Raw genomic sequence first — 24,679 nt, forward strand, 5'->3', positions numbered from 1 at the left:
CTTTAAGACAATGTTATTTAATAACAGATTCATTTGTTCAGCAGAACTTTGTGAATATCCTTAAATGAGGCTTCCATGCTATTGACATATTCATTAGTACTTCTGTGATTGTGATAGCTTGTGACAACGACGCCGAGTTTTCTATCCTGAATCATGTATCCAATACCAAATCCATCATTCACAACGGGACCGAAACCTCCAGCTATTACTACAGGACTTGAGAGAGTCGAAGTTGATAAGATGTTATGATTAATCATTTCGTAAGCTGGATCTCGGAAAATATCGAGCTTTTTGCCGGATTTTTCGGCAAGTTTCCTCAAAGCGAAAAAATGACGATCGAAACCTTGACCTGAAATTAATTTATCAATTTGTAAATTGTCTTCTTTCATTATTTGAATTATTTTATTGGAATTCCATTATATACCCATTGCAGCTTCTTTCATTAACTGAGTATGAGCATCACTAGCATCAATAATCATCTTTTTAATCTTCTGTACAGACAAATCAGACGTATTTTTTGTCATGGTCGAGCATAGAGTTTTCGTTTGAACAGTGCATGGCCTTAAAGTTTCAGTTCTGCCATGTTTAAAAGCAGCTGTACTACAAGATTCGTAAGTAGCAACAGAATTTAATTCCTGCTTGAAGAGAGCTAATTGAAAAACTAATTGCATCACAGCATCGGGGCTTACTCCAAAGTCTTTGCATTCCTTTTTACCAAATCCTTCATAAATTAGAAAACCAATATCTAGACTGTTTGTCCACTTATTATATTGTATTTTTTTAGTAGAAATTAATTCCTTAACTTTCTCATCCAACTTGAAGTCGAGTTTTTCAACCGACAAAGAGTCTGAAGTCAGATTTTGTTCGTCTTCTGGATGAAAACGTGGATTTTCCGAAATATCTTTCTTGATGTCTTGGAAATAGCGGAGAATGGCTACACCATCACCCCAAGAATGTTCAAAGTTAATGCCAGCAAAACCGTCTTTACTGATAATTAAGGAAAATGATTTGTCAAACCACCTGTTTTCAGCTTCACCATGAAGATATCTTCTGAGAAGTTTTTTCTGGTCGGTACCAATTGGTTCATCGTCCAGAATGACGACGAAAGCGGCGGAATCTATTTTCTTCAGTACGTTGTTATTTCCTATTTGAACCAGATGGGATCTAGCACTGGCCCATATATCTCTCTCTGCAGCTGTTAAAATGCCAACAGGATTTGCAACATCTGGCCTCTGGTCTTCTAAGATATGCTGCAAGTTCTGAGCTATTTCACGTGCTGGTAGAATGCTTCCTTGTTTATTAAAGACATCAAAAGCATAAAAATGTCCTTTTCTCATTACAACTATATGCTTAGCTGATTTATCCATAACAATTTGGTCCTTTTCGATTTGAGGAATACGAGTTGAGTTGAATAGATTTGAGTACTGAGACATATCCAATGGGTAAGCCTGTGGATAAAAGGTGATATTGGTAATGTAGAGTTTGAATTTTTTAGTGAAATGATATTCTTTCTAGTGAATATACATACATTCATAAGATATGCTCCATACCATGATACAGACGAAGGCAATAAACCAGTGAAGGTTCTAAATAAGTTTGTGTCAGATTTTTTGGGATTCAAATGAAAAACTTCTGGCTCTAATAAATTAGCTCTCAAAGATTTTAAAAACCTCAAAGAAGAAACAACAAGGTTTGTTGCTTTGACTAGTTGTCTATTGTATTGTTCTTTATCTTCAGGACTAAATACTAAAAATGGATTATAATTTATTGGGAGCGGTTTACGATCACGCAGATACATATCAAACCATAGCTCGCTGATGTAACTAGTGTGCTTATTAGCAGCATCTGAACGTACCAATTCTGCATGTAAAGCTTGACCTTCACCTTTAAGAAATTTATTAACAATAGCTTCAGTTTTTTGCATCTGTTCATCTTGCAACAATGGTCTCTGAGCATTCAAGTAACGTTTACAACTGTCTTCAAGTTTGGGTATTGGTAAATGAGGGAGTGAAGGCTGAAAGTGCATTGTAGGCACTTTGCTTTTCTGAATATATTCATATTCATCATTTACAGAGGTGGATCTAAAATTTTAATAAGTTTTATTGAATGAATCTAATAAAAAATATATTTCCATTAAAACATAGAGAATTTAATATTACTTTTTACAGTAGATATAATTGATAGCAAACTCATTTGCAACCTGTAATATTATAATTTATTGTTTATTAGTAAAAGCATAGTCGAAAGAATGATAATGCAGAAATAAAAATTTAAATAACTTTCTCACAGTTTTTGAGTATATATGAAATTTCTAATAAACGTAATATAGCACTTACTGTAGATTGCGACAGTAGAGCTCGTCTAGCTACAAGTAATGACATTGTTCTGTAAATTGAAATTGATTAGTCTCCAAGCACTAATGACTATATTAATGTATTGCTAAGTAGTGTGTTCGTTCGATTCACAACATAAAGTCTTCGTAGTTTAAAAATATTTTAGTAAAAATAATTCTTGTACAAAATTTACATAATTGATCAAACTTCAAATTTCTGACTTTCACTCACGTATATCTGAGTAAATATATTAACGTGTTATTTGATTCTATATTATAATAAATCCTAATGTAACAATGTTATCGCCATAGATCTGACTACAGTAAATACAATCTCATTTGATTAGTTCATCGGCGACGTGGATTATCTAAACTATAGCAGATGATGACACGGTGGAAATCAAATCGAAATGCAGTAGATGGTAAATCATCTTTAATGTTTATAGATAATTTTATTAAAATTATCTATAAACATTCAATTAAATTGAAATCTAACTAGTAACAGGTAAATAGATTTTTTATATTAATAAACACGAATATTTATAGTTACTCTCAAAAAATTCATTGTCGAAATTTTCTTCCTTTTGGCAAATTGAAGATTTACGTAATTTAAAAGTAAAAGTATAACAAGAATTAGAAACACAACATTTGTTATTTACGTCTTATAATGCAATAAATAAAAAAAAAATTTATCATCAATCATTACAAAATAAAACATCATAATTATACTACAATTGGTCAACAAAAAATTTGTATATTCAGTGTGACGAACCGACGTCACATATCGTCGGGTACGCGAAGTAAAAGCAGTAAGCTACGTGCATAAGAAAATAGAATGCAAGCGCGAGCGTTCAAATAAATATTTAGCTTGAATAGACATAATAGGCTAGCATAACCGTAAAAAATGTAAATGGTCACTTGGGTGCTACGACACAGCGGGTCGTAAAGGATGGCTCAAAAAAATAAGAAAAAACAACTTTTTTTGACGACTTTCAAATCGTAAAAATTTAATGGGTTTTCAGCCGAAAGCCCATTAAATTTTGTTACCATTGCGAACAACTACGCCGCACGCGTGGACCATCAGCGAGGAGAGAAGAGAGGCCGAGACTGAGAGCCAGGGGAGGAGAAAATCAGCCTCCTCATTCGCCAGTGCCCAGAAAAGGGACGTTTTTTCCCTCCCCCGCACGCGCGAATGACAGCAAGCAGCATTAAGCGGAGCCGAGACCCCGCATCGCGAGTTCAGACTCGATTTCGCTACCGAACCGTTTAGTTGGCTCTGTTATTTTCACATAAATATATATAGAGGCTTACGGGTAGTTAAATCCTCTTCAAAGTAAATTTTGTCTTTTCTTTTCAAAAGTTATCTGAACCACGTTTTAATTCTTATTTAAATTCACGTGAGTTGCGCGCGCAAACCAAAAGTGTAGATATATAGAAGAGGAGATATTACATCAGCAATATATGAAACAACGTCCTAGCGATGGTCACTAAACCCGTCAACTCTAAAAAAGTTTGGTGACGGAAATCGCGCGCGCATCGCTTAGGCTTAGGCCTCTTCCAGTAATCTAAATCAGATCCCTACGCTAATATAGTTTGGTCGCAAATCTCTTGCAAAACATTATTTTTGTTCGTTAAAATCTAAATTACGCAAAAGTAACGTGTCAAGCAGCAAATTAATGAATATGGACGTGGATAAACAGCTATCAGCTTGTGATATGTAAAACAATTTAGTTCAATTATCGCAGGACACTATACACCCATTGTAGGTTAGAAACTACGCTTCTTTTTGGGCTTTGTCACCGGGACGCGATGCCTCGGCATCCGCGGTAAATACCTTGGCTGTGATTTCTACATTGACCTGTGGATACAATGAACTTGTTACTAGCTATATATCAACTTGTTCGTACGATAACACTGTTATAACTGCTTTGAAGCAGTTTGTTTTTGGTTGAACTTTCTTGAATTTTATATATAAAAGTATGTTTGTACAATGTCAATCTTCAATTCTTTATTTTGCTTACTGGTTTATGACATTACAGGTAAAAAAACAATGAGCCGGGATGAATCTAGACGCTCTAAACGTGGTAGAGCTGACCGTGATTTTGAGATGAACCGTGGTTCGGCTATTTTGATGAATGATTATGATGATGAGCGAACACTAGATGAGGAGGAAGCTTTGGAAGCTAGTGAAGACACTCACAATGAGTTGTCACACCTACAAAAGGTATGCGCAAGTTTTTCTTATGGTAATTTTTGCAATAAATCAAAAAATATTTATGAAATGTTTGTTTGAAGTTTATTTAATGCTTTGAATAGCAATTGTAATTTATTCTCAATTTTTTGAATCCATTTATATTTTTAATGCAAATTATGTTTTCATATAATATAAATCTTATTACTGCTATATATTGAATTTTGATAATAAGTTGTATTTCATAACATATTTAATTCGATTTACTAACAAAGTAAGATAAATTATTTTCCATCGTATAAAATATTACTTCCCAGGAAAGTGATATGCCATTGAAAGACCTGCTAGTCATGTACGGCTATGGTGATATGTCCTGCCAGGATCCAAAGGCAGAAGATGAAGATGATGATGAGGACGATGATGAAGATGATGACGAAGATGATGAGGATGAGGACGATGACGATCCAGCTACTTATGAACCAGATCTCAAGCAGTTTTATACCGACATGGTCAAAGCTGAAGAAAATGGTGCAAGTGTGACAAGGCCGTCGAACGAGAAACCTGAAACAGCTATAAACGCTGAAGCTACATCTCTTGGACCCAACGCTAATGCACAGTAAGGGCATTTTTTTTCTCTTTTTCTTTGACCATTTGTCAACTTTGATTGATAAATTCTTTTCTATCTAGCACAACATCAGGGAACGTTGAAGCGAAGGCAGAAGACGGTGTTACTCCAAGCACGGGGATTCTGCTGAACAATAGCCAGCCGGGAGAGGTCGGGTCTAGCAACGACAACCTGAACAGCAGTAGCACAGCTTTGGATCCTGTCGGCAGCGGGATCGGAGGAGGTGGTGGTCCCGGTGGTGGCGGTGGCGGGGGAGGCTCATCTAGACTATTGCGCAGTGTCTCTCGGCCTCAAAGCGAAGAAGAGGAGGATGACTGCGATTATAGCCCAGACGAGGAAGAGTGGAAGAAGACTATAATGGTTGGCAGCGATTACCAGGCTGCTATACCCGAAGGTCTTTGCAAATACGATGACGCGTTACCTTACGAAAACGTCGACAAAATGCTCTGGGATCCGTATCCTATTAGCGAGGAAGAAGTCGAGGAGTTTCTCGGTCGGGCTCAGCTTCCTGTTGTTAAAGGTGGTGCTGCTCTACCTGGTGGCCACCATATCAGAGATGATGAACAAGCCTTGTATTTGCTACTTCAGTGTGGTTATAATCTCGAGGAAGCGCTCAGGAGACGAAGGATGAATGTTTTGCCTTCTGGCGAGACTGTCAGTCTATGGTCTGAGGAGGAGTGTCACAATTTCGAGTCGGGCCTCAGGCATTACGGCAAAGATTTTCACCTTATTCAAAAGAATAAGGTAAACTTATCAATTGCTCGAGCATTAAAAAATAAGTAAAATCTTGATGTATTGTTTCAATTTGAATAGGTGAGAACGAGATCGGTTGGTGAACTCGTGCAATTTTATTACTTGTGGAAAAAGACCGAAAGACACGATATTTTCACTTGCAAGGCCCGCTTGGAAAAGAAAAAGTATGCTCTTCATCCAGGTGTCACGTGAGTTTTTATTTTATTCTATTGTTTCGCTTAAAAAAAATATTTACAAATAATTGAAGTAATTCGGAAAATTTTGCAGTAAAACTTTAAAGTCAAGTTAAAATAAAAATCGAAACTTTCATGAAAAAGAGGATTATACGAGTTATAAAGTATCAGATTCAAGATTGTGCGAAAATTGCATAATTCTAAAAATAGAAATGGTAATGATTACCTGCTGTCGTGAATAACACTAAACAAATTGAGCAAAAGTATTAAACATTAAATGACTTATCTAGGAGGTTTAGACAAGTTGGAAATGGAAATTCATGAGATGACAATTTAAAAGCATTATAGTACTAAGATAATATTTAAAAAATTAGCTATTATGAAGTTAAATATAAACTTTTTGCTGTCATCATCACAACACTGTTTAAATGTTGTACAGTTTAAATTGTTTTTTTCGTTCATAATTTTAGTCAAATGCCAATAGCTACTCTTTTTCTTTGAACAAATCGTATGCCAATCTTTAATAACATTGTGCACAAGGACATCTTATAATCAAGATTCCGACGAGCAATGTCAGAAACTTTAATTATTCAAGATTCTTCCTTAGTTATAGAGAGCGACAGGAACATTAAAGTAAATTTGTCTGTTATAAGCGAGTTTGAGTAGGAGCAATGATTTTCAATTTATTAACGAAATCAGCATTTATTCGGGAATAAATGAAAGTACAAATGAATGTTGAAGGCACGAATAAGCTTGTGACGAGTGATCATCGGCAGGTGATTCTCCCTTGCAGGCCTCCCCAACGCATGCGACATGTGAAAAATGAATACTACACTGGTCTATGAATTGACGCTCTAAATCTTTCGAATTCAGGGTAAAATGTTCCATATAACGAGTAACATTGGCTTTTGTCAACCGAAATATGCGTATTTCTATTGATGTTGATCGATGTCTTGCTCGGGTCAATGCTGAGAAACTTTAATTATGTTGCGGACCACTTCAATCAATTTCTAATATCGTCAACGAGGAACACGCAAGGAATTTGGAATTTTCTAAAAGCTTCATTATTTCTAGATAAATCACATTTACGTGGCCGTGGCAATAATCGATCAAATTACATTTATCACTGATTTCCGAATTCCAGCAAAAGCAGTGACGGTGACTGGGCTTGTCGTAAAACTCTAACGCCCGAATAATCGGCTACTGAAGAATCGCTGAATTCTATACAGCTATTGACTGTTACGCTCGGGGCGCAATAATTGGTAGCTCTCTACGAAGTAAATCTCTGTTATCTCGTTAGCATGTTGGTCAAGAAATATCGATTTTAGGAAGAAAATCCAGATTGGACAATTTGATTGAATTAGTTTGTTTGCTTCCGTTTGAGCAGCACTAACAGATCTGCCCTTCTATGTATCGTTTGAGCAAACATGATAATCGTTGCTTGTAGTCTCAAGTCCACCATCAGTAAATCCTTTACAAATTGAATATTACGAGCTCCCGGATCCGGGTACTTTGGTATTAGTAAAGCGAGAATTCCGCTTTCTGATGATTCGTCATTACAAGTCGGGCATTGCTCCTCAATCGCTACAAAGTCCAATTGCACAACCATCAAATAGTTTGGGGAAGTAATTTTTGTTCATTCTGAACGCCGAACGACCGCGTCAAGTAATCGCGAATCGCGAAGCTGCGTTACTTTGAAATTTGCCGTTTCGTATTGTTGGGCTTCTGCGTCGTCACTGACGCTAAAAATTACTTCTGGCTTAACCTTCATGAGATCGTAATTGATTCTGTTCGCGATCGGCTACTTAGCTCCATGATCTTTGACAATGTTCAATTCCTCACGGTGGCCACCTTACAACAATCTCGCGCGTTTGTTACCTGCTGTTTCTCACGCGAATATCCTGCTTGGTAGAGATCTACTTTAGTCAGACAATGAGATTGCTTTAGCATGCATTCAAATTTTCACAAAAGTTTGCATTGAATGATTATTTTCGTGGCAAATGGAATATGAGGACAATACTACATGTAGAAGAGGGAAATATTATCATGGGAATTGTACGCTGAATAAGTAAAGTTGAGATTATCGACGAGTTAAATGTCATCACCGTCAGCGAATGCATATTATCTCTTATCGTCATAACGCAAGTCGATTTATCATGGTTATATGTAAATGTATTGCAATCGACCTTGATGGAGGGACGATGCTTTCATGATACAAAAAATGATATGAAAGGGAGAAAAATTGAAAAAAGAGCCCGGTTTCGCGAAGGAACGCCAAGCGGCGAGCACGCAAGTTAATTGCCGGCAGTGGTATTGGAACTAGTGTCAGGACAGTGTACAGCTATCGTGAACTATGTCTCACTTGTCGCTGGTACGTGTAATCGTCGTTTGCTCACCAACCGTCGAGTGCTTTGGTGTTGATTCTCGAAAGCGCAAATGATCTTCGATTGATGCTTAACGAAGCATCACTGGACAACGACTTTTACGCGGCGCTCAATCATAAGTGAATATTAGCAAGGACAAAGTCATCTTGTGCTCGAGTGCTTGACCGGCATCTGCAAACGAAGCAGAAAGGGTTTGATTCGCGTGCAGTTTCGATCGGCGATTCTCGATTCGAGTGTGCCTCACCATGCGCACGGGAGTTGGTCCCGTAAAATACACTGCCGGGAATAACGTCGAATATGCCCGTGAACGGGATGCTCGGAAAAGCCTCCGTCACGGCTTTCATGAAATCTTCGGGGCTTCTGTGATAGTCCAAGGCGTTCGCTGCCGTCGACCTCTCGTCGTAAACGTCACCTGGGCCACACACCAGACCTACGGACCTTCGCCTGAGCCGCAATCGCTCCCGCAAGTTCAATAGCTTACTCACGAGTGCAGATTTGCTCTCACGACAGCTGATCACCGTCGACCACGAGTCCAGATTCGGCCCCGACACACTCACGGCGAACACGCCGTTCAGTTGATTAGAGTCCAAATCAGACAGGCATCTATCTTCGTCCATTCGCTGATTCTCGATTGATAGTAGACCGGAGTAGAAAGATCCACCCCATAACGCTAATTTTGCCATTGTCCGCTGGAATCTTATTCGACGAAAAATTAATCAGCGACTCAAGTTCAACGTGGAAAAAGGATTACCTGCTCTTGATGAGATTCGTCACATGAGAATTGTCCTCGTACGCCTGGGTGAACAAAATGATCGTCGCTCCGCTATCCGCGTCCTCCGGGAAAAAGTCGTCGAACAGCTTGTCGATGTCGCGCGCCCAGTGGAAGTCCGGGTGGCAACCGACTCGAATTTTCAAGTCTCGGCGGTCGGGCAGAATGAGGCCTAGCATCCTGTCGGACGGACTTGACAAATCAAAAGTCATCGTTACGTCCGTTCTGCCCATGAAAGCATAATGCACCCCGATGGCTGCCAAATAGCCCGGACAACAATTCTCGTACTTCCTTACGACTAATTGGATATGCGTGTGATTAGCGGGCGCTATTAGCGCGTGTGAATGGCTCGAAAGAAAAGAGATGCTTACTTGCGCGCACGTCGCGCTTGATGTCGCAAATATGTCTGGTTATAGGCGCGACAAACAACAGAGTTACGCGAGGCTTGCTGCTCATCAAATGACAAATCGAGTCGGTTTTCGAAAGTGGTATCAATAACCTGTCGGGTCCTCTTTTCGCGACTTCTCGTAACATTGCTTCGCGCCACAATCTGCCGCAAAACATCGTTATATCCATTTCGATCTTGGTCCTCAACCGCGAATCAAGTACTCACTTGCATACCAACGAGGCGCTGCTCAAGTCTTTCATATTTAGCTGATGAAAAATTATGTCTAGTGCGTCGGCTAGAGCGTATTCCACGTTTATTTCGTCGTCACCTTCGCCGGCCAATTGTTTTAACATCGTGCTGATATTTTTTTGCGTTCGCCTTCGATCTATTGTGATTCTTAACAGGACTCGTTAATCGATAATTGCGCCACTTTAAACTTGCGTAAAATTTCGAAGGTTCAACACTGCGCGTACGGATGGTATTTGATATTAGCCATTGGCGCGGATGAAGAGTGACGATAGGCTGCTATTTGTTAACTTCAAATGTGCAAGTAGGTCAGTAGCGCGTAGGTATCTGCGAGGCGCTTTGGATGTCAACATGTCTCTTGAAATTTGCGCGCGCAACTACAGATAGCTATTTGCTTTTGCAATCATTGGCGCGAAATTCCAAATTCATGTAGACGGAATCGAATTCGTGATAGACATCTGTTTCGTCGCCGACTTAATTAAATGAGAAATAGTTCGGTGTTTGTTGGTCTCACTTGTTTGGCTAATATTTGTTTACTTGATAGTGCCCATGGCAATTATGCTAATTCAACAAAGTATCAAATGATTTATAGAATATTTCGCATCAATTTTTGTGGTTCGCAAAAAAATCTGCAGTCCTGAATGAAAGTCGAAAACAATTGTGATGTTTGCAAAAGTCAGATAGTTAGGATTGGTTGTGTTTCAGTGACTACATGGATCGCTTCCTGGATGAGCAAGAAGGCGTACGCGACAGAAGTAGCTCGCCGAACGTTCACTGTTTGCTGTATGGCGACGCGAAGCGTCAAAGAACGAGCAACCCACCATCGTTGATGTTAGACGATGCTAAGCCTGACGATTTGTCATCACTGTCGAACACCGCGGCAACGACAGCAATCAGTGGTAGCACAACTACGTCTTCGTCGACGACGAGCTCAGAAACGACGACGACGACAACGAGCACACCGGTAAACATGAGTCTCCTACCGACGTCAGAATCGATTAGCATCGCACACCTCCACCACCATCACCACCATCAGCATCACCAAGCCCTCGATTTGGCTAAACCGGCTGAATCGTCATGGTCATCTCGTAATCATCTTCATTATCACGAGCAGGAGGACAGGCAGCAGCCGCCTCCTAACGAGCAACCTCCTTAGCGCTAAATTTCACAGTTTCTATCGCGTTTCCTTCGTCTTTCTCGCTCATAATCACACATACACGCGCGCGCGCGCTATTACACATGATTTCATTATTATACACTGTGTTTTGTAGGAGAGAATTTTTTACTCAACTATATTTTTCTTTTTTAAGTCGTGGAATCAAATTCCAACCTATTGTGGAGCTGATTTTGCTTTTTCTCTGTCGTTTAATCGTAGGGGATTAACACTTTTGTAACGCTTTTTTGTGGGACAAATCGTGAAGATAATACTATACGAAGCTGTACGTCAGTGGAATTTATATATTGTTATTATCTCGTGGACGTAATATTACTATTTTTTTCAATTTTACTCGGAAAGTTTTCTGACTATGAATCATTGAGGTGTTCTTGCCAACTAATTGTGTTTCCAGTAGTTATTGTAGACGTGGAAGTTGAGTGTAATTACAATAGAAAATTCTCTCTTAAGCATTTCAAGTTTTCACACGTGTATACACATGTATAAGAGGATAGAAAAAAAAAACAAAAGTGATCATAACCACTGCATTCGTTGAAACAACCATGAATTATATTTTTATACTGTATCATTGTAAGATTTTTCATTGTGTCTGTCAATGCTTGGATTGCGGTTGCAAAGAAGAAGCGAAGGATAAGCCCTGATAAGACTTTAATTTTCAATGTGAAAATTCTATTAAGGGAAATTACAGTCCAAAACGGCGACTGATATATATACATATATACATATATAGATTTATAAAAGACGAATATATTGAGCGACTAGTTTAGTAAGTGGAATTTAAAAGAGAAGTAAAATAAATATTAAAAATAAAAAATAATAAATTTCAGATAAAACCGTCTTTGTATACTAAAACGATTATGATTAAGATGGCATTATTTACGTAATATCTTTGTACAGGCGTGTTGTTAATCGTAACTGCAAATATTAAAAAAAGAATTTCTCCGAATATGTATATATATGTACATATGTATATGTATGTATAAATGCCTATATATATATATATATGTATATATATACACACACACGCGTGTGTGTCTGTTATTTGAAGGGGTTCTTCGAAGATTGATTGTGCTAATACTACTTAAGAGAATTTTGCAGTATCGTGTTTTAACTGTAGTTTCTTAGAGCAGAGTTCAGTTGCATATATATTTAGACAAAATAGTATAATCGGATAACCATGCGCGTGTCGGCGCTTTGATGGAATGTTTTTCTTTCCTTTTCGACAGACACCGTGATGTAAGATTCACTAAAAGTAAAGAAAAGTCACAAACATTCCTTTTTTCACTTGTTATTTTGTTGATCAACCCTTCATGCGTTATTTTTTTAGGATAGAAAGAATACTTTTATATGTGAAAAACATGATTTATTGGAAAAATATTACTTACATTATTGAATCAGTTATCAACAATAAATACAATTGACTTCAGAAGTTGTGGGAATATAAATAACATTGTCAGTTTCGTTACAAAAAAAAATTGTCTATAATCACATTCTTTTTCACTGATACATCAAATTAAAAAAAATACTATCAAACTTTACATTGCATTTTGAATGTTATCACGAAACATAGCTTGCGCTTGAATTCATTTTATTGTCATTCCATGAACTCATCAAAAACACGGTGCTCTCTCATATTGTTCTATACACTAACTACACTTGGGTAGATCAAGCAAACTGTGCTGAATCGAGTGACTCAACAACCGACTTAACAAGTTTCCCGAGCAATCCAAGGAATTGGCTAGTATCAATTTTAACGTTGAATACTCCAGTAGTCACAGTATCTTCTTTCGATCTTGTTTCTTTTCCTTCTTTGTCTCCTAATGAGCGAATAGGTACTTTGTGTATAGTGCTACCTTCCTTGAGTCTAACTGGTAACCTCTTATCAGCCTCTTCATCGGGATAAATCAACCTCGTATTTTTAGCCTCGGAATCAAGAAGAGTCGCGGCTATCGTCCAGTCGGGTACTTTTTGTTGTGCTCGATGCTCTAAAAATTCGAAGAACAAACCTAGCTCTGTCGCAGTCTCTCGTCCAATCAATTGTCGATCTCTGATCGCTAGTCTTGGACTTCTTACGCCTTCCAATGCTTGACAAAGTATCAGCACCAAATTTACTTCGAGCGCTAATCTTGTATTATTCTCTTCCATCGAATCGAACCACGGGTCGGTACCATTAGTCATATCTCTCATAGGACTTTTAGATTTCCCGTCGTGCGTTGGTCCAGGACTACTGGCACTACTGACGTGCGAACGACCAGGTCGGGTACCTAATGTTGTAGCTCGCGATAGAATCATATTCTCACAAATCAACGGATCGAATGGTCGTTTTATTAACCTTGGACTACTTAATAATGGCACTGTGAGATCGTAACCAAGTCTCGACGACGAGGAGCTTGCCAGTACTGATGCACCCAAACCACTCGAGGAGCCGCTGTACAGCATCTTGCGCAAATCCTTTGCGTGCATTCGACGTAAATTCTCCGGGGTCGCCAGTTCCCATTCCCTACGCGCCGAATCGATTTTGTCGTCTTTGCCTTTCAACGTTGTATTCAAAGAACTGCTGTTTTGATTGATGTCATTTTGATCCGGTTGGTCTCTGCGGAAAGATTGACTGGGTCCACATGTAGCGGTGTTGCCGGAGAACAATGCGTGCCACTGAGCTTGCGTGAAGAGTTGAGCTGAACTGATGATCGTTCCATATGTCAGACTAGGACCCGAAGTCATCGACATCTGCGGTGGTCCGAAATTCATTTCGGCCATAGGAGCGTACCTGAAATCATGATTGGCAAATAAATGTTACTGTATAATGTACGTTAATTAATTATTTAGTAACTTTTTCTAAGGTAACTTACCAAAAGTCCTCTTGAGCGTTGATAGTATCGACTAAAGCATTAATCCTCGGAGAGAATCTGATGAAACTCTGAGCACAACAGGTGTTAATGTGTATCAGTTTGTTGACGAGAAGTCTCAATTCAGCGCTCAGCTGTCGCTCGTCACAACTCTGTAATTCTTCGGCACTCTCCACGCTTATGCCGTCGATTATGAACTTCAGGATACGTGGACGCAGGAGTAGATTGACTGTACTGTCGTACGAAAAGTACATGCATTTCTAAAACAAGTTTCAGTTAATTCGTACAAATCTTTGTAAACATAAATTCATGATCATCTACAATTAGCATGATCATACAATTAGCATTGTTTCACTGCTTGAAAAACACTCAGCTCGTTTAAATAATCCACACGCTGTTCAAGTTACAAAATCATGCTTTAGTTATTTCTACCAGAATCAAAGGTAACATACAAATATTCATATAGCATCATGTTAAAAAAAGTCTGTCATAGTGATTGCATGTAATTTATAAACTTTCAGTGCCTATCGTTGCTTTTTCTTTTATCGATAAACATTTATATGCCAACAATGAGAACGAGAATGAAAAAAGCAAAACAAATCGAAATTCCTTGCAGCAACGATCGAGTTCACCATCAAGGAAATCGCATCGATGAAAGCTAAAGGTGTACTCACGATGAGAGTTTCTCTGATGCTCGGATGAACGGACAGCCAGAAGATAGGCTTCAAACTTAAGGCGGCGATTAGAGAAACGAGTGACTGGATCAGATCGGCAGCAACTGGATCGGCCGTGTGTCTTGACAGTGTCGACGCTTCCATCAGAAGGTGTTCGTGTGAGCCGAGATATAAAACTGTTGGGCGTACGTAAGATGATGGTTCGCGTGATGACACTAAACTCGTGATGAACTCTAAACCACAGGTGTAAAGTGGCCACCAGTCTTGACAGCGCCATTGACTTGTATTACTTGGACAGTCCTACAAATCATTAATCATGTAAAGTAACTGCACGATTTTTTTTTGCTTAATGTATATCGAGACTTCAATTTTTTATTTTAGTAAGTAGTTTCTCTATGTATCCGATCTACGGCATATAATTCTAATTTTCTTTTTCGTATATTTACGACTTGATGAAAATTGAATTATATCTTGATAAATTTCGTATTTCAATGACAAATCATGATTGCTATTCAGTGACTAACTGATAATCATTAGAAAAAGCAACTTGATTCTTTAAAGTTAGAAATGATCTGCAAGTCAAATTAGTTGGCGGATGATCAATCTGAACGGTAATTTTTACGACTTAGCGACTTATATTAAACTATATTAATATCTACTTGTTCGATTTTATAAAAAAAGTTTATAGCATTATGGGACTTGAATCGGCACTTAAGTAACGCCTAACTGTGAATTAAGTAGTTTATTTTTACACTGTGCTTCGAGCATTCGTTAACGCTCGTGCCTTAACCTCACGGTGCCAAGCTTCTTAACCATCTTAAGTTACCGATAGACGAACCGTAAGTGTTGATTTTAAATCGGTAGTACTACAAAATGTACGGTACTTGTGATTTAAGTATCTCATCATTGCACGGAGTGTAATAATAAGCTATTTAAGTTATATGTATCATAGTATATTATTGTTTAATGATGAACTTGTCAACGAATGTTGATTTTGATGAATCTTCTGCTTAAGAGTATTAATTGTGCGTTGAGATATATATGTGTGTACAAAAAGTTTTCAATTACGCTTCTTGACAAAAAATACAATCAATTTTAAACGAGGGATGAAAATGTTTTGAAAACAATCGATATAATAAGTTTAGCTAGTAGATGACTATTTTTCTAAATATTATAACATTAAAGGATTGATCTACAAAGAATATTTTTCATATAGTTATTATTGAAGGATTAATTTTAGTCGGTGTTAAATGCAATTTTGAAAATCCATACAATAAGCATTATCGACTGTCTATCGCAATATCAACAAGTCTCAGTGTTATTATAATAACTTGATAAACAAATGTATCTACATGAACCACTTATGTGCTATGAAAAAGATAAAATTAAAAAACTTATTCAAATTCCATTATACGTGTCTGTTTAACCAAATTAATTCTGTCACTCATGTAGTTGTGCTTCAAATTTTGTATAATTAGAACTACTGTTCAATAAACACATATGTAATGGTTAGACAACGAACATACCTCGTATAAACAATCTTGCAGACTACCCTTTATATCCTTAGGAGGTATGAGTGCCAGCCAAAGTTTGGCGATTGCCTCTTCATCCAATGGCATCGATACGTGAAAGGACCTAACGATAGCACTCAACAATGTCAAAGCAGCTTTGCTGAATTTGATATAAGGATGTTTCTGCAGAGTCATGCCCACAGTTATTAACAATTCCGGCATCAACTGCCTTAATTGCAAAGGTGGTGATTTTGAGCGCTTTTTGACTTTCAGTTCCATCTTGAATTTTAACAATTTCGTCACAAGACACACGGTCAACGTAGCAGGGATACATTCACAAACAGCAGTAGCTTCTTCAGCCTCTCTCTTCAACTCTTCTTCTTTGAAGTTATCCGGTTTCTTTCTTTTTTCTCGATTCCTTGCGTTTTCTCTCAGTTCATCCACGTCGCCACCAGCCAAAGTACACGCTTGACTCAATAGATATTCCAGTAATTCACTCTTCATGCGTAGATGTTTTTCGTCTAAGTCGATCCAACAGAGTAAAAGTGCCACGAGGGTTTGTCTTAGCGGTCTTCCATAACCACGATATGACTGGCTGATCTCTTGCATCGCCTCGGATAATTTCTCGTTGAGCTCGCTTTCAGGATTAAAATCACCAATGCACATGTCATGCCAGGCAGTGAAGCAACGCAGTGAAATCGATGCGAGTAACATCGTAAGTTTGGCGTGAGCCAAACGATTGCGTTTTGAGTTAGATGGTAATTGTTTGAGACGCAAGAGTAAATGTTGAAGTGCAAGATTTGTTGTAATTTGAGCTTGCTTTGCGCCAATTGTATACTCGTGACCAGTGCGTTCGCCAGTTAGGACCATTAGCAGTTGATACCAGGACTCAAGGTTTGTCTCATACAATGGATGTACTCCGGCATCTTTTTCAGTTATCACCTAGGAATTAATAATTTACATATCAATCGCATTTTCGTCTCTGTCAAAGAAAATTTCTACCACACTACAAATATCATCAATAAAATTATAAAATATGAAAACTAATAACTTACTTGCTCTTCATCATCCTGAAAATTTTGCTGCATATCCTCCGTAGGCATGGGAATGCTCTCGAAAACGTATTCAGTCAAACTTTCCCAGTGTTGTTCTTTATCGTTCAACAACTTTTGCAAATTCATTGTAAAATCTTTCTCCAACACCAGACTTTTAAACAACTCTAAAGTAACGATGTCTAATAACTGCGAATAACCACGTACCCGGGGCACGAGTTTGCGAAAAATTGGTGCGAATAGTTTGCTCCAGAAATCGGGTCGCTTGCGGAAAAAGCTGACAAGAATCTCGTTACGATGATACCACATTGCTCGCAGTAAATTCATCGTACTATCGTATAGTCGATCGTAGATGATATCCTCCTCCTTCCGCACGCGATCTAAGTAGAGATCAAGAAAACGAGTGCATCCTTCAGTGAGGAATTCATCGGCTGGACGTGGGAAGATTCGTCTACGCTCGGCTTGGTGCATTATGTTAAATAGCGCCTCGGTAAGACCTACAAATCAGAGACAAGTCGCGATTGAAATTTTCTGAACGTACAATATTTTAGCCAGTACTGAGTAGCGAACAAACCTGGCTGCTTATCCAAGCAAACGGTAACCAGCTCCAAAATAGCAACCTTCACTTCGGCACCACAAGTCGGCGACATCAGTCTTGAGGCAAAAGTTTCACGTATGGCCGTACCGTCCATACCCATGCAAACGAGCAACGACATTGAGAAACCTTCCGCAAATTTTTTCAATAAACGTACAGCCATCGCTTGCAACGCTGGACTGAACCACACGTACAAATAGTCGACAATTGTTGGTACAATGAGTAATGCGTTTGGTAAGGATGGCGAGGCGTAGAGTGCAGCCTCCAACGGGGAATGTTCTTCTGTGTCAATACCCAAATTTTTGCGGTATAGCAGAAGACGATTTACTACTGATAGAGCTAATTGCACGCTTTTTATAACCTGAGAAAGTTGAAGTCGTGAGAAATAATTGATTCAGCCAAATTGTGGCGTTGCTAGACTAATGTTATTTGTTTCCATTTCTTTTTCTGACAACAGTTAAATATCGTAAGTTAAGAATAAGAAACCTACCTTGAAACCTTTGCCAGCAATCCAATCAGTCTCGCTCATCATCTTCACTCTCAAGGCTTTCTCTCCGGTTCTTACCAATTTCAACAAAGCATGCCTGGGTTCGAGATGCAAAAGATTGTACGTGACAATTCTTCTTAATTCACTCCTCGACTCGTCCTTCTTTCCGGGAGTAACGTCCAAGGCTCTATGCAGACAGTACACACTCTTAAGCCACAATTCAACTCGCTCTAACTCCGAAGCAAAGTACCAAGAGTCGAGCTTTGGTAAAACACTTTGCAGCAACATAATCATGCCAGGGATTTCCACGGCGTATAAGGCTTCTTTACTGTGTCTTATTGCAAGATAGTTGGACAAAGTGTCAAGATAGGCATCGAGAATTGGGTAACTATGTTGGATCGTCTCGATACTCGAAAGCCATGAAGCCACGAGACCACCATCGAAGGACACAGCTTGAGCGAATTCGTCGGTTTTCTGATAACGATCGTCAAAGCGAGGATAGACACCCGAACGCATCCGAGAAAGTACGTCTTCCGGATAACGTAGGACTAGCTTTGATGAGACTTTTATGCAAGCTGCTACGACTTTATAAATGTTGAGTGGTAGAACTGGATAAGAGAATCGATTAACAACCTCGAAGCTCAGTTCCGTAGGTATGACCATACTTGGTGATATATCAATATTCTTATCTAGAAATATTTCTAATAAACCGAAACTTTGAGATACTTGATCTGGCAATGCATTAGTATCCTCGCTCAGATTGATGATACCACCACTGGCTGCAAGCAAAAGCAGTTCGATCTTATGGTGAAATGCATCCCAGTAATTGGCTTTGATCTGGAATAAAATCACTTCGTATTCGTCTCTCGTTGTATTTCTTTGGTTGGCATTGATTTTCACGTAAGGGCAATTTGGTGGTATCAAGAAAGAATTATGATGAATCACACATTGTTGCTCGTACGGTCTTCTCTGCATCTCGACGTTGAACGTGTGACGAGATACCTCGAGCGTGATTGATGGTAGATTCTCTAGAATTTCAATAGTTTTCAAAGCACTGGATTTCGAAGCTATAGCTAGGCCATTAGCGATGTTTGTGAGAGGCTCGAATCGATAAGGGAACCACTGTATGGAGTAATGTACAATCGGCCATAAACCACGACTGTCTTTCCTTTCTTGCCAGAAACGTTCGGCTGTTTCGGGAAAACTTAAGACAGCTGCACATGCATCGAACACACCTAAAAATAAATCATTGGCACTAAGTGAATTGAATCAATTTTATAATTTGGAGTTGAATAGAAAAAAAGAATTACCTGGAAAAGTATCGAGTTTGTCTTCATCTACAAATGCACACAGCAAAGTCAGTAGATTATAAATACTGCCTCTCACAGTAATAGAATACTGAGTTTTCTCTTTGATCATTTCACTGTTCAACAGTCCTTGCAAATAGTAAAATACATTAAGTTGAATTGCTCTTATACCAAAAGATCTGTATTTAACAATAGTGTCATTATTGTCAGGCTCGATCACATAATTAGCCAACATCCAAGCCAAAAGCAATGGTCCATCTTGAGGAGTAGAATCTCTTGAATATTTATGTTCCATGATATCTTGCATACTACCTCTAACATCTCTGATCCAATCTTCCATGCCAGTATGTTTCATCATATCAAGCCCAACAACTAACAATGCAGTTTGACTGTATTGAATTTCTTGAATTTTTCTTGCCACGGCTTCCTTGTCTTCGTGGCTTTTCGAGCTGATAAGACGACGAGGCTCACCGCTGATACTGCCGTAAATATTTACAAATTCATTTTCGGCTACGTGTACTTCGTGCAATACCAATGTAAAAATATGCAAAAGTTCGCGCATCTCAATGAGACTACTGTTGTACAGTTGATGCAAATGCTCATCGGTAAATAGTTGAGATCTGACTGGTGGATTTATAAATTTCAATGCTTCTATTTGTTTCCTCATTGATTCTAGAAGATTGCCAAGAAGAATATCGTCAAAAAATTTGACAAAATGATTGCGATGGGGGTGTCTTTCATTCTCTCTGTACTCCACCATCAGTTTTAAACATTTAATCAGTGTAATGCGTTCTGTGTAATAAAAACTCCATATGTCTTCAATCAAAGCTCTCATAGAAGTCAAGTCTGCGAGTTGTGATGCAAATGTTTCTGCACAATTACGATACTCATATAACATAAAATTACATACCAAATCCCATGATATTGTAGCATCTAAGTTCTGTAATTGCAAAGAACATTGTATCATTATTAAGTGTTAAAATATAATCATATAAGTATCAAATAACTTACCAAAAGCGGTGCTAATTTGCTAATGAGATCATACATTTTTGGAGGTAACTTTGCTTTGCTAACAGCTTGCAGTGAAACCTCTGTGAAAGGTTTGAAATAAGACAAGCCATCTCTTAGTCCTACTGTTGCATTTTTTATTTCATCTTCGACGAGCTCCTTGTCACAACGGCATGTAGTTCCAGATATCACAGACCATAGTCCCTTGCAATAACTATTTAAAAATGAAGAAATAAATGTAAAAATATTTTTCATAATAGACAAACATTTATTTTATTTTCTTCTAAATACACGACTGCCATTAATTCATATTTGCTAATAAATAAATACTAGTAGGAATATAAAGTTGATTTATCAAATTTCGAAAGATGCTTTAAACGATATTTTATTGAAACTTTAATGAAGAAAAATGCGTCTGATATGTTTCAATTGTTCATTACAATAATAAGAAAATACAATATAAAAACAATAACAAATTAAGTTGTCATATTGCAAAACATCTCGGCCTTTAAAATCTACAAGTTTAAGTAAAAAAACTCACGGTAAATTTCCTATAGGTGCCATCGACATTCTGAATTTCTCATTCGTCAAAATCCTTTCACAAAATTATAATTTATCAGAAAAAATCAAGCCAAAAACTTCGCATCGCCTAAGATCTCTTAAATAAGTTTTCGGCGCGCTAATCGTACAAAAATAACATAACCTCATATAACATCATATTAAAAAAATAGTGTGTGCTTGATAAGAATACCGCAAGAGATCGCTGACATAGTGTTTCTCCTAAAGTCCTAAGTAATTTTGAGGAAATTTTCGTGGGATGCGCGAGCTGGCGCGAGTGCAGTGCAGCTGTTGATGGTGTTAGGGTGTCTACGTTTAGAGTCGGATCGACGACAATTGAGGAAGAAAACTCGTGTACAGTGCGTGAAACGACGCCGAGGACAGCGTCCAAATGCAGCTGCGATTTCCTTGATAGACAGATATTGCACGTGAGAGTGTGAGTGTGAGTGAGAGGTCAAAGTCTGTCTATTTAGCGACGATGGCAGAATTCGAGCTTGGTGATCTCATTGGCGACCAAATTGAAAAGGTCCTTCAGTTCCAGGTGAGCTTCGTTTCGTGTGTAGTTCTGTCTTTCTTTGTTCTTTCTCGTAAGCAACGTCAGCTCTTCTGCCAGTTGCATGTTGTTTTCACATAGAACGTGTATTTATTTTTCTTACTTTTCAGGATCTCACAGGAATTGTAGATCTGTCCGTTTGCAGAGATGTTTTGCAACGACACAACTGGAATTTGGAGGTGGCTGTGCAGGTATGAATATTCATATTTATGCCTCTAACGCTTTAGGTCACGATTTCTGAAACTAGAGTCATTTCCGAAACATGCGTGTTTCATCATTTCCCCTTACTGCTAAAATGACGCAAATTCATTAATCGCCCGAATTAAATGTTCTTTTTCTAGTCATTACAAATAAGTCTTATACTTTCTCAATTTTAATAAATATTTAGCAGTTTATGTAACAATCATTATGAATTTTGGTGCAATATGTTCAGGGTTCTAAAGAACTTCGTTGTTTCTAATAAACATTTGAGCTGTGTATTTTTATTATTTATATTTTTGTACAGGAACAACTTAACCTTGACGAAGGCAGACCATCAATGTATGCGCAAGATGCAAGAATCAGACCTCCACAAGTTGTTGACGATACTAGTTCTAGAATTTATTTTAGTCCAGCGGGCAGCTCAGGAAGCGGTGGATTTTTCTCTTACATAATGTCTCTCTGTTATAACGTTTTCACCAGTATTTTACAACTTATTTTTGCAATATTTAGGAGAAATGTTAGGCCTGGTAAGTAAAACTTTCAATAAATATCATTCATTGGCAATTAATTTAAATGGAGATCCTTAATAAGTATTTTTTTATAGTGTCTTTGGATCCTGTTCAAGATGTAATGAATTTTATACGAGCATACGAGGAACAGTGCGGGACAAGTCACCCTGTCTTTTATCAGGGCTCCTATAGTCAAGCGCTCTCAGATGCAAAACAAGAGTTAAGATTCCTTCTGGTGTACCTTCACAAAGATGAAAACCAAGAGATTGACCAATGGTGCAGGTAATGCATGCTGATTAATGTTAAATTTATATTTTTAATTGGAAAAGCTTTCAATTCTCATTGAACATTGGTTGCTTTAATCTTTTAGAAATACTCTTGGAAACTCTGAATTAGTACGATTTGTAAATACTCACACCCTCTTCTGGGCGTGCAATGTTAAGTCAGGCGAAGGCTATAAAGTAGCGGAAGCGCTCCGAGCCGGTACTTATCCGTTTTTGGCGGTTATTGTTTTAAAGGATAATAAAATGACAATAGTGGGACGGTAAGCTACAATTATTTTTAAAATAAATCCTAACGTTTTTTTCTATCAATTATAATTTCTACGCATAATAAATGTGTTAATAATTAAATCAGAATGGAGGGCACCCCGTCGCCAGGGGAACTGACGTTGCGACTGCGAACGATAATCGATCACAATGAGATCAACCTGATCCAGGCACGCCTGGAGCGTGCTGAGCGCAGCCTTACACAATCACTGAGGCAGCAGCAAGATCTTGCCTATGAGGAGTCGTTGCGCGCCGATCAAGAGAAAGATCGCAAACGTGCGGAAGAGCGACGTGCTCGTGAGGAAGAAGAGGCGCGTGAAAAAGAATTGCACAATGCTCAAGAACGTGAATTGGAGCGCATCAAGTTGGAGAAAGAATTGTCTATAGGAAAAGTCCCGAATGAGCCCGCACCTACAGATCCAAACGCGTGTCACCTGCAAATTAAATTAGGCGAGAGGACTGTTAAACGACGATTTTTGATGAGTCATACTATTCAAGTACGCTGACCTTTTGCATTTTTGAAGTTTTAGATAATTTATACACTTGAATTTGAACTTATGATTATTCCAGGACGTATATTTTTGGATCTTCAGTCAGCCAGATTCACCGGCAAAGTTTGAAATAACGACGAGTTATCCAAGAAGGATTTTATATCCGAGTATTGATATTCTTACCTTATTGAAAGCTGGACTAACCCACAGAGAAGTTCTTCACGTCAACGACTTAGACGATTAAATTAATATTTTCAATTCAAGAGACCACGTATCATTCCGTAAAGGGACGATAAATAATTGAGAGACAATTATAAAACAAAACAAAAAAATGAATAATATATATTATATATTTGATACATTCTTGTACTTTGCGCAGAGTACAAAGTTGAGATAAATTTGTTTAATGATATAATGTGCGCGTAAAAAACTTTTTCGTTTCCTGCTCGTTTGTAAAACTTTAATGTTTTCTTTTATGACGCCAAATGATGTGTTCTACAATTTTTGCATTTTTCATTATTCTTTCTTTATTTACTTTTGTGTGTCGAATAAGTAAAAAACGTATTTATAAATATCTTATTTAAAACAATCTTTTTGTAATCGATGTCAATGATAATTCAAACAATAAGTATTTTTGACACAAAAATAACGAAACGAAAGCAACGCTTATTTTTTATCATCAATACGTGAAACAAGTTTCTCATTTTTAAAATTATTCTCTCATTTCTTCGCGTCATGAAATAGGAAGTTTAAAATTTTGAAATCGTTGTATATGCATTTCGTCAGCCTGGTTAGTATATAAGTACTTCTTGATTTCTTGACTAGTGTCGCACCATATTTTTATTATTACGTTTTACCGCACGCGAAAGCCATTTACCAATTTTCTTTCGAATTTTCGAAACTGGATGTCAATTGTTGGAAATTGATTCAGATGGGAATCCCTAATAAGTATTCTTTTTATAGTCTCTTTGGATATTATCCAAAATGTGAATTTTATACGGGAGACCATAGTGAGAGAGCGTGGTTAAATAGTGAATCCTGTGGTACTTCTAGTCTTGTCGACTAAGTGGTTGTAATCATAACGAAGAAATTAAAATGTTATTATTTCGAATGAAATAAAGAAAGAAAATGCTTAATAGTTATTATCGTCCAGTACGCGAGGAGACTGAGACAAGAAATTTTAATAAATCTTTAATCATTGGGACATTTGTAAAGTTCAACCAATTACTATGGTACCACGATTCGTGGAATAAAAAACTGTTCTTTGATTACAAAAAACAAAAGTATACTCACATTCATTTCAC

General features: G+C 37.9%; 4 protein-coding genes across 8 annotated transcripts; 2 read left to right on the top strand and 2 right to left on the bottom strand.

The window, feature by feature from the left end:
• Positions 1 to 12: 12 nt before the first annotated feature.
• Positions 13 to 2,648, bottom strand: LOC131674006 (carnitine O-palmitoyltransferase 2, mitochondrial). Its single transcript, XM_058952430.1, has 6 exons — positions 2,565 to 2,648; positions 2,337 to 2,385; positions 2,160 to 2,200; positions 1,529 to 2,081; positions 425 to 1,448; positions 13 to 349 (listed from the first exon to the last, which is right to left on the bottom strand). The coding sequence occupies exons 2-6, from the start codon at positions 2,379 to 2,381 to the stop codon at positions 30 to 32; spliced, it is 1,983 nt and encodes a 660-aa protein (XP_058808413.1). The 5' UTR covers positions 2,382 to 2,385; positions 2,565 to 2,648; the 3' UTR covers positions 13 to 29.
• On the top strand, positions 1,059 to 14,671 carry LOC131674007 (mesoderm induction early response protein 1). 4 transcript variants are annotated; one of them, XM_058952431.1, is made up of 11 exons: positions 1,071 to 1,129; positions 1,214 to 1,279; positions 1,355 to 1,442; positions 1,516 to 1,690; positions 2,645 to 2,754; positions 4,372 to 4,556; positions 4,841 to 5,139; positions 5,211 to 5,892; positions 5,962 to 6,089; positions 10,567 to 10,825; positions 14,498 to 14,671. In XM_058952431.1, exons 5-11 carry the CDS (start codon positions 2,715 to 2,717, stop codon positions 14,534 to 14,536), a joined length of 1,632 nt encoding a protein of 543 aa, XP_058808414.1. In that variant the 5' UTR covers positions 1,071 to 1,129; positions 1,214 to 1,279; positions 1,355 to 1,442; positions 1,516 to 1,690; positions 2,645 to 2,714; the 3' UTR covers positions 14,537 to 14,671. The 4 variants fall into 4 exon arrangements, with proteins under 4 accessions (XP_058808417.1, XP_058808414.1, XP_058808415.1 ...); XM_058952434.1 differs by lacking the exons at positions 10,567 to 10,825; positions 14,498 to 14,671 and adding an exon at positions 6,169 to 6,307 and having other exon boundaries at positions 1,059 to 1,129; XM_058952432.1 differs by lacking the exons at positions 1,071 to 1,129; positions 1,214 to 1,279; positions 1,355 to 1,442; positions 1,516 to 1,690; positions 2,645 to 2,754 and adding an exon at positions 3,887 to 4,309.
• On the bottom strand, positions 12,368 to 21,212 carry LOC131674005 (nucleoporin Nup188). Of its 2 annotated transcripts, none has more exons than XM_058952428.1 (10): positions 21,057 to 21,212; positions 20,519 to 20,729; positions 19,511 to 20,447; positions 18,204 to 19,435; positions 17,693 to 18,074; positions 17,122 to 17,615; positions 16,082 to 17,008; positions 14,556 to 14,855; positions 13,885 to 14,141; positions 12,368 to 13,802 (listed from the first exon to the last, which is right to left on the bottom strand). In XM_058952428.1, the coding sequence occupies exons 1-10, from the start codon at positions 21,083 to 21,085 to the stop codon at positions 12,701 to 12,703; spliced, it is 5,871 nt and encodes a 1,956-aa protein (XP_058808411.1). In that variant the 5' UTR covers positions 21,086 to 21,212; the 3' UTR covers positions 12,368 to 12,700. The 2 variants fall into 2 exon arrangements, with proteins under 2 accessions (XP_058808411.1, XP_058808412.1); XM_058952429.1 differs by lacking the exon at positions 21,057 to 21,212 and having other exon boundaries at positions 19,511 to 20,353; positions 20,418 to 20,447; positions 20,519 to 20,600.
• A 147-nt stretch (positions 21,213 to 21,359) lies between these two features.
• On the top strand, positions 21,360 to 24,636 carry LOC131674009 (FAS-associated factor 2). Its single transcript, XM_058952435.1, has 7 exons — positions 21,360 to 21,614; positions 21,737 to 21,817; positions 22,132 to 22,354; positions 22,432 to 22,618; positions 22,707 to 22,880; positions 22,973 to 23,381; positions 23,455 to 24,636. Exons 1-7 carry the CDS (start codon positions 21,552 to 21,554, stop codon positions 23,617 to 23,619), a joined length of 1,302 nt encoding a protein of 433 aa, XP_058808418.1. The 5' UTR covers positions 21,360 to 21,551; the 3' UTR covers positions 23,620 to 24,636.
• Positions 24,637 to 24,679: the final 43 nt, after the last annotated feature.

This window comes from Phymastichus coffea, unplaced genomic scaffold (assembly GCF_024137745.1).
Source record: "Phymastichus coffea isolate CEN01 unplaced genomic scaffold, Cenicafe_Pcof_1.1 PCOF00208, whole genome shotgun sequence".
NCBI classification, from domain to species: Eukaryota; Metazoa; Arthropoda; class Insecta; order Hymenoptera; family Eulophidae; genus Phymastichus; species Phymastichus coffea.

Bases quoted from the DNA above. Each gene is read 5' to 3' on its own strand.
- LOC131674009 (XM_058952435.1), top strand. From the start codon at position 21,552: ATGGCAGAATTCGAGCTTGGTGATCTCATTGGCGACCAAATTGAAAAG. The intron at 21,818-22,131 runs GTATGAATATTC...ATTTTTGTACAG, and splicing joins ATTTGGAGGTGGCTGTGCAG to GAACAACTTAACCTTGACGA. The intron at 22,355-22,431 runs GTAAGTAAAACT...ATTTTTTTATAG, and splicing joins TAGGAGAAATGTTAGGCCTG to TGTCTTTGGATCCTGTTCAA.
- LOC131674005 (XM_058952428.1), bottom strand. From the start codon at position 21,085: ATGTCGATGGCACCTATAGGAAATTTACC. The intron at 17,616-17,692 runs GTTTGTTCGCTA...TCTGATTTGTAG, and splicing joins TTGCTTGGATAAGCAGCCAG to GTCTTACCGAGGCGCTATTT. The intron at 13,803-13,884 runs GTAAGTTACCTT...TCATGATTTCAG, and splicing joins AACGCTCAAGAGGACTTTTG to GTACGCTCCTATGGCCGAAA.
- LOC131674007 (XM_058952431.1), top strand. From the start codon at position 2,715: ATGATGACACGGTGGAAATCAAATCGAAATGCAGTAGATG. The intron at 5,893-5,961 runs GTAAACTTATCA...CAATTTGAATAG, and splicing joins ACCTTATTCAAAAGAATAAG to GTGAGAACGAGATCGGTTGG. The intron at 6,090-10,566 runs GTGAGTTTTTAT...GTTGTGTTTCAG, and splicing joins GCTCTTCATCCAGGTGTCAC to TGACTACATGGATCGCTTCC.
- LOC131674006 (XM_058952430.1), bottom strand. From the start codon at position 2,381: ATGTCATTACTTGTAGCTAGACGAGCTCTACTGTCGCAATCTACA. The intron at 2,201-2,336 runs GTAAGTGCTATA...ATAATATTACAG, and splicing joins CTCTACTGTCGCAATCTACA to GTTGCAAATGAGTTTGCTAT. The intron at 2,082-2,159 runs GTAATATTAAAT...TTAAAATTTTAG, and splicing joins AATTATATCTACTGTAAAAA to ATCCACCTCTGTAAATGATG.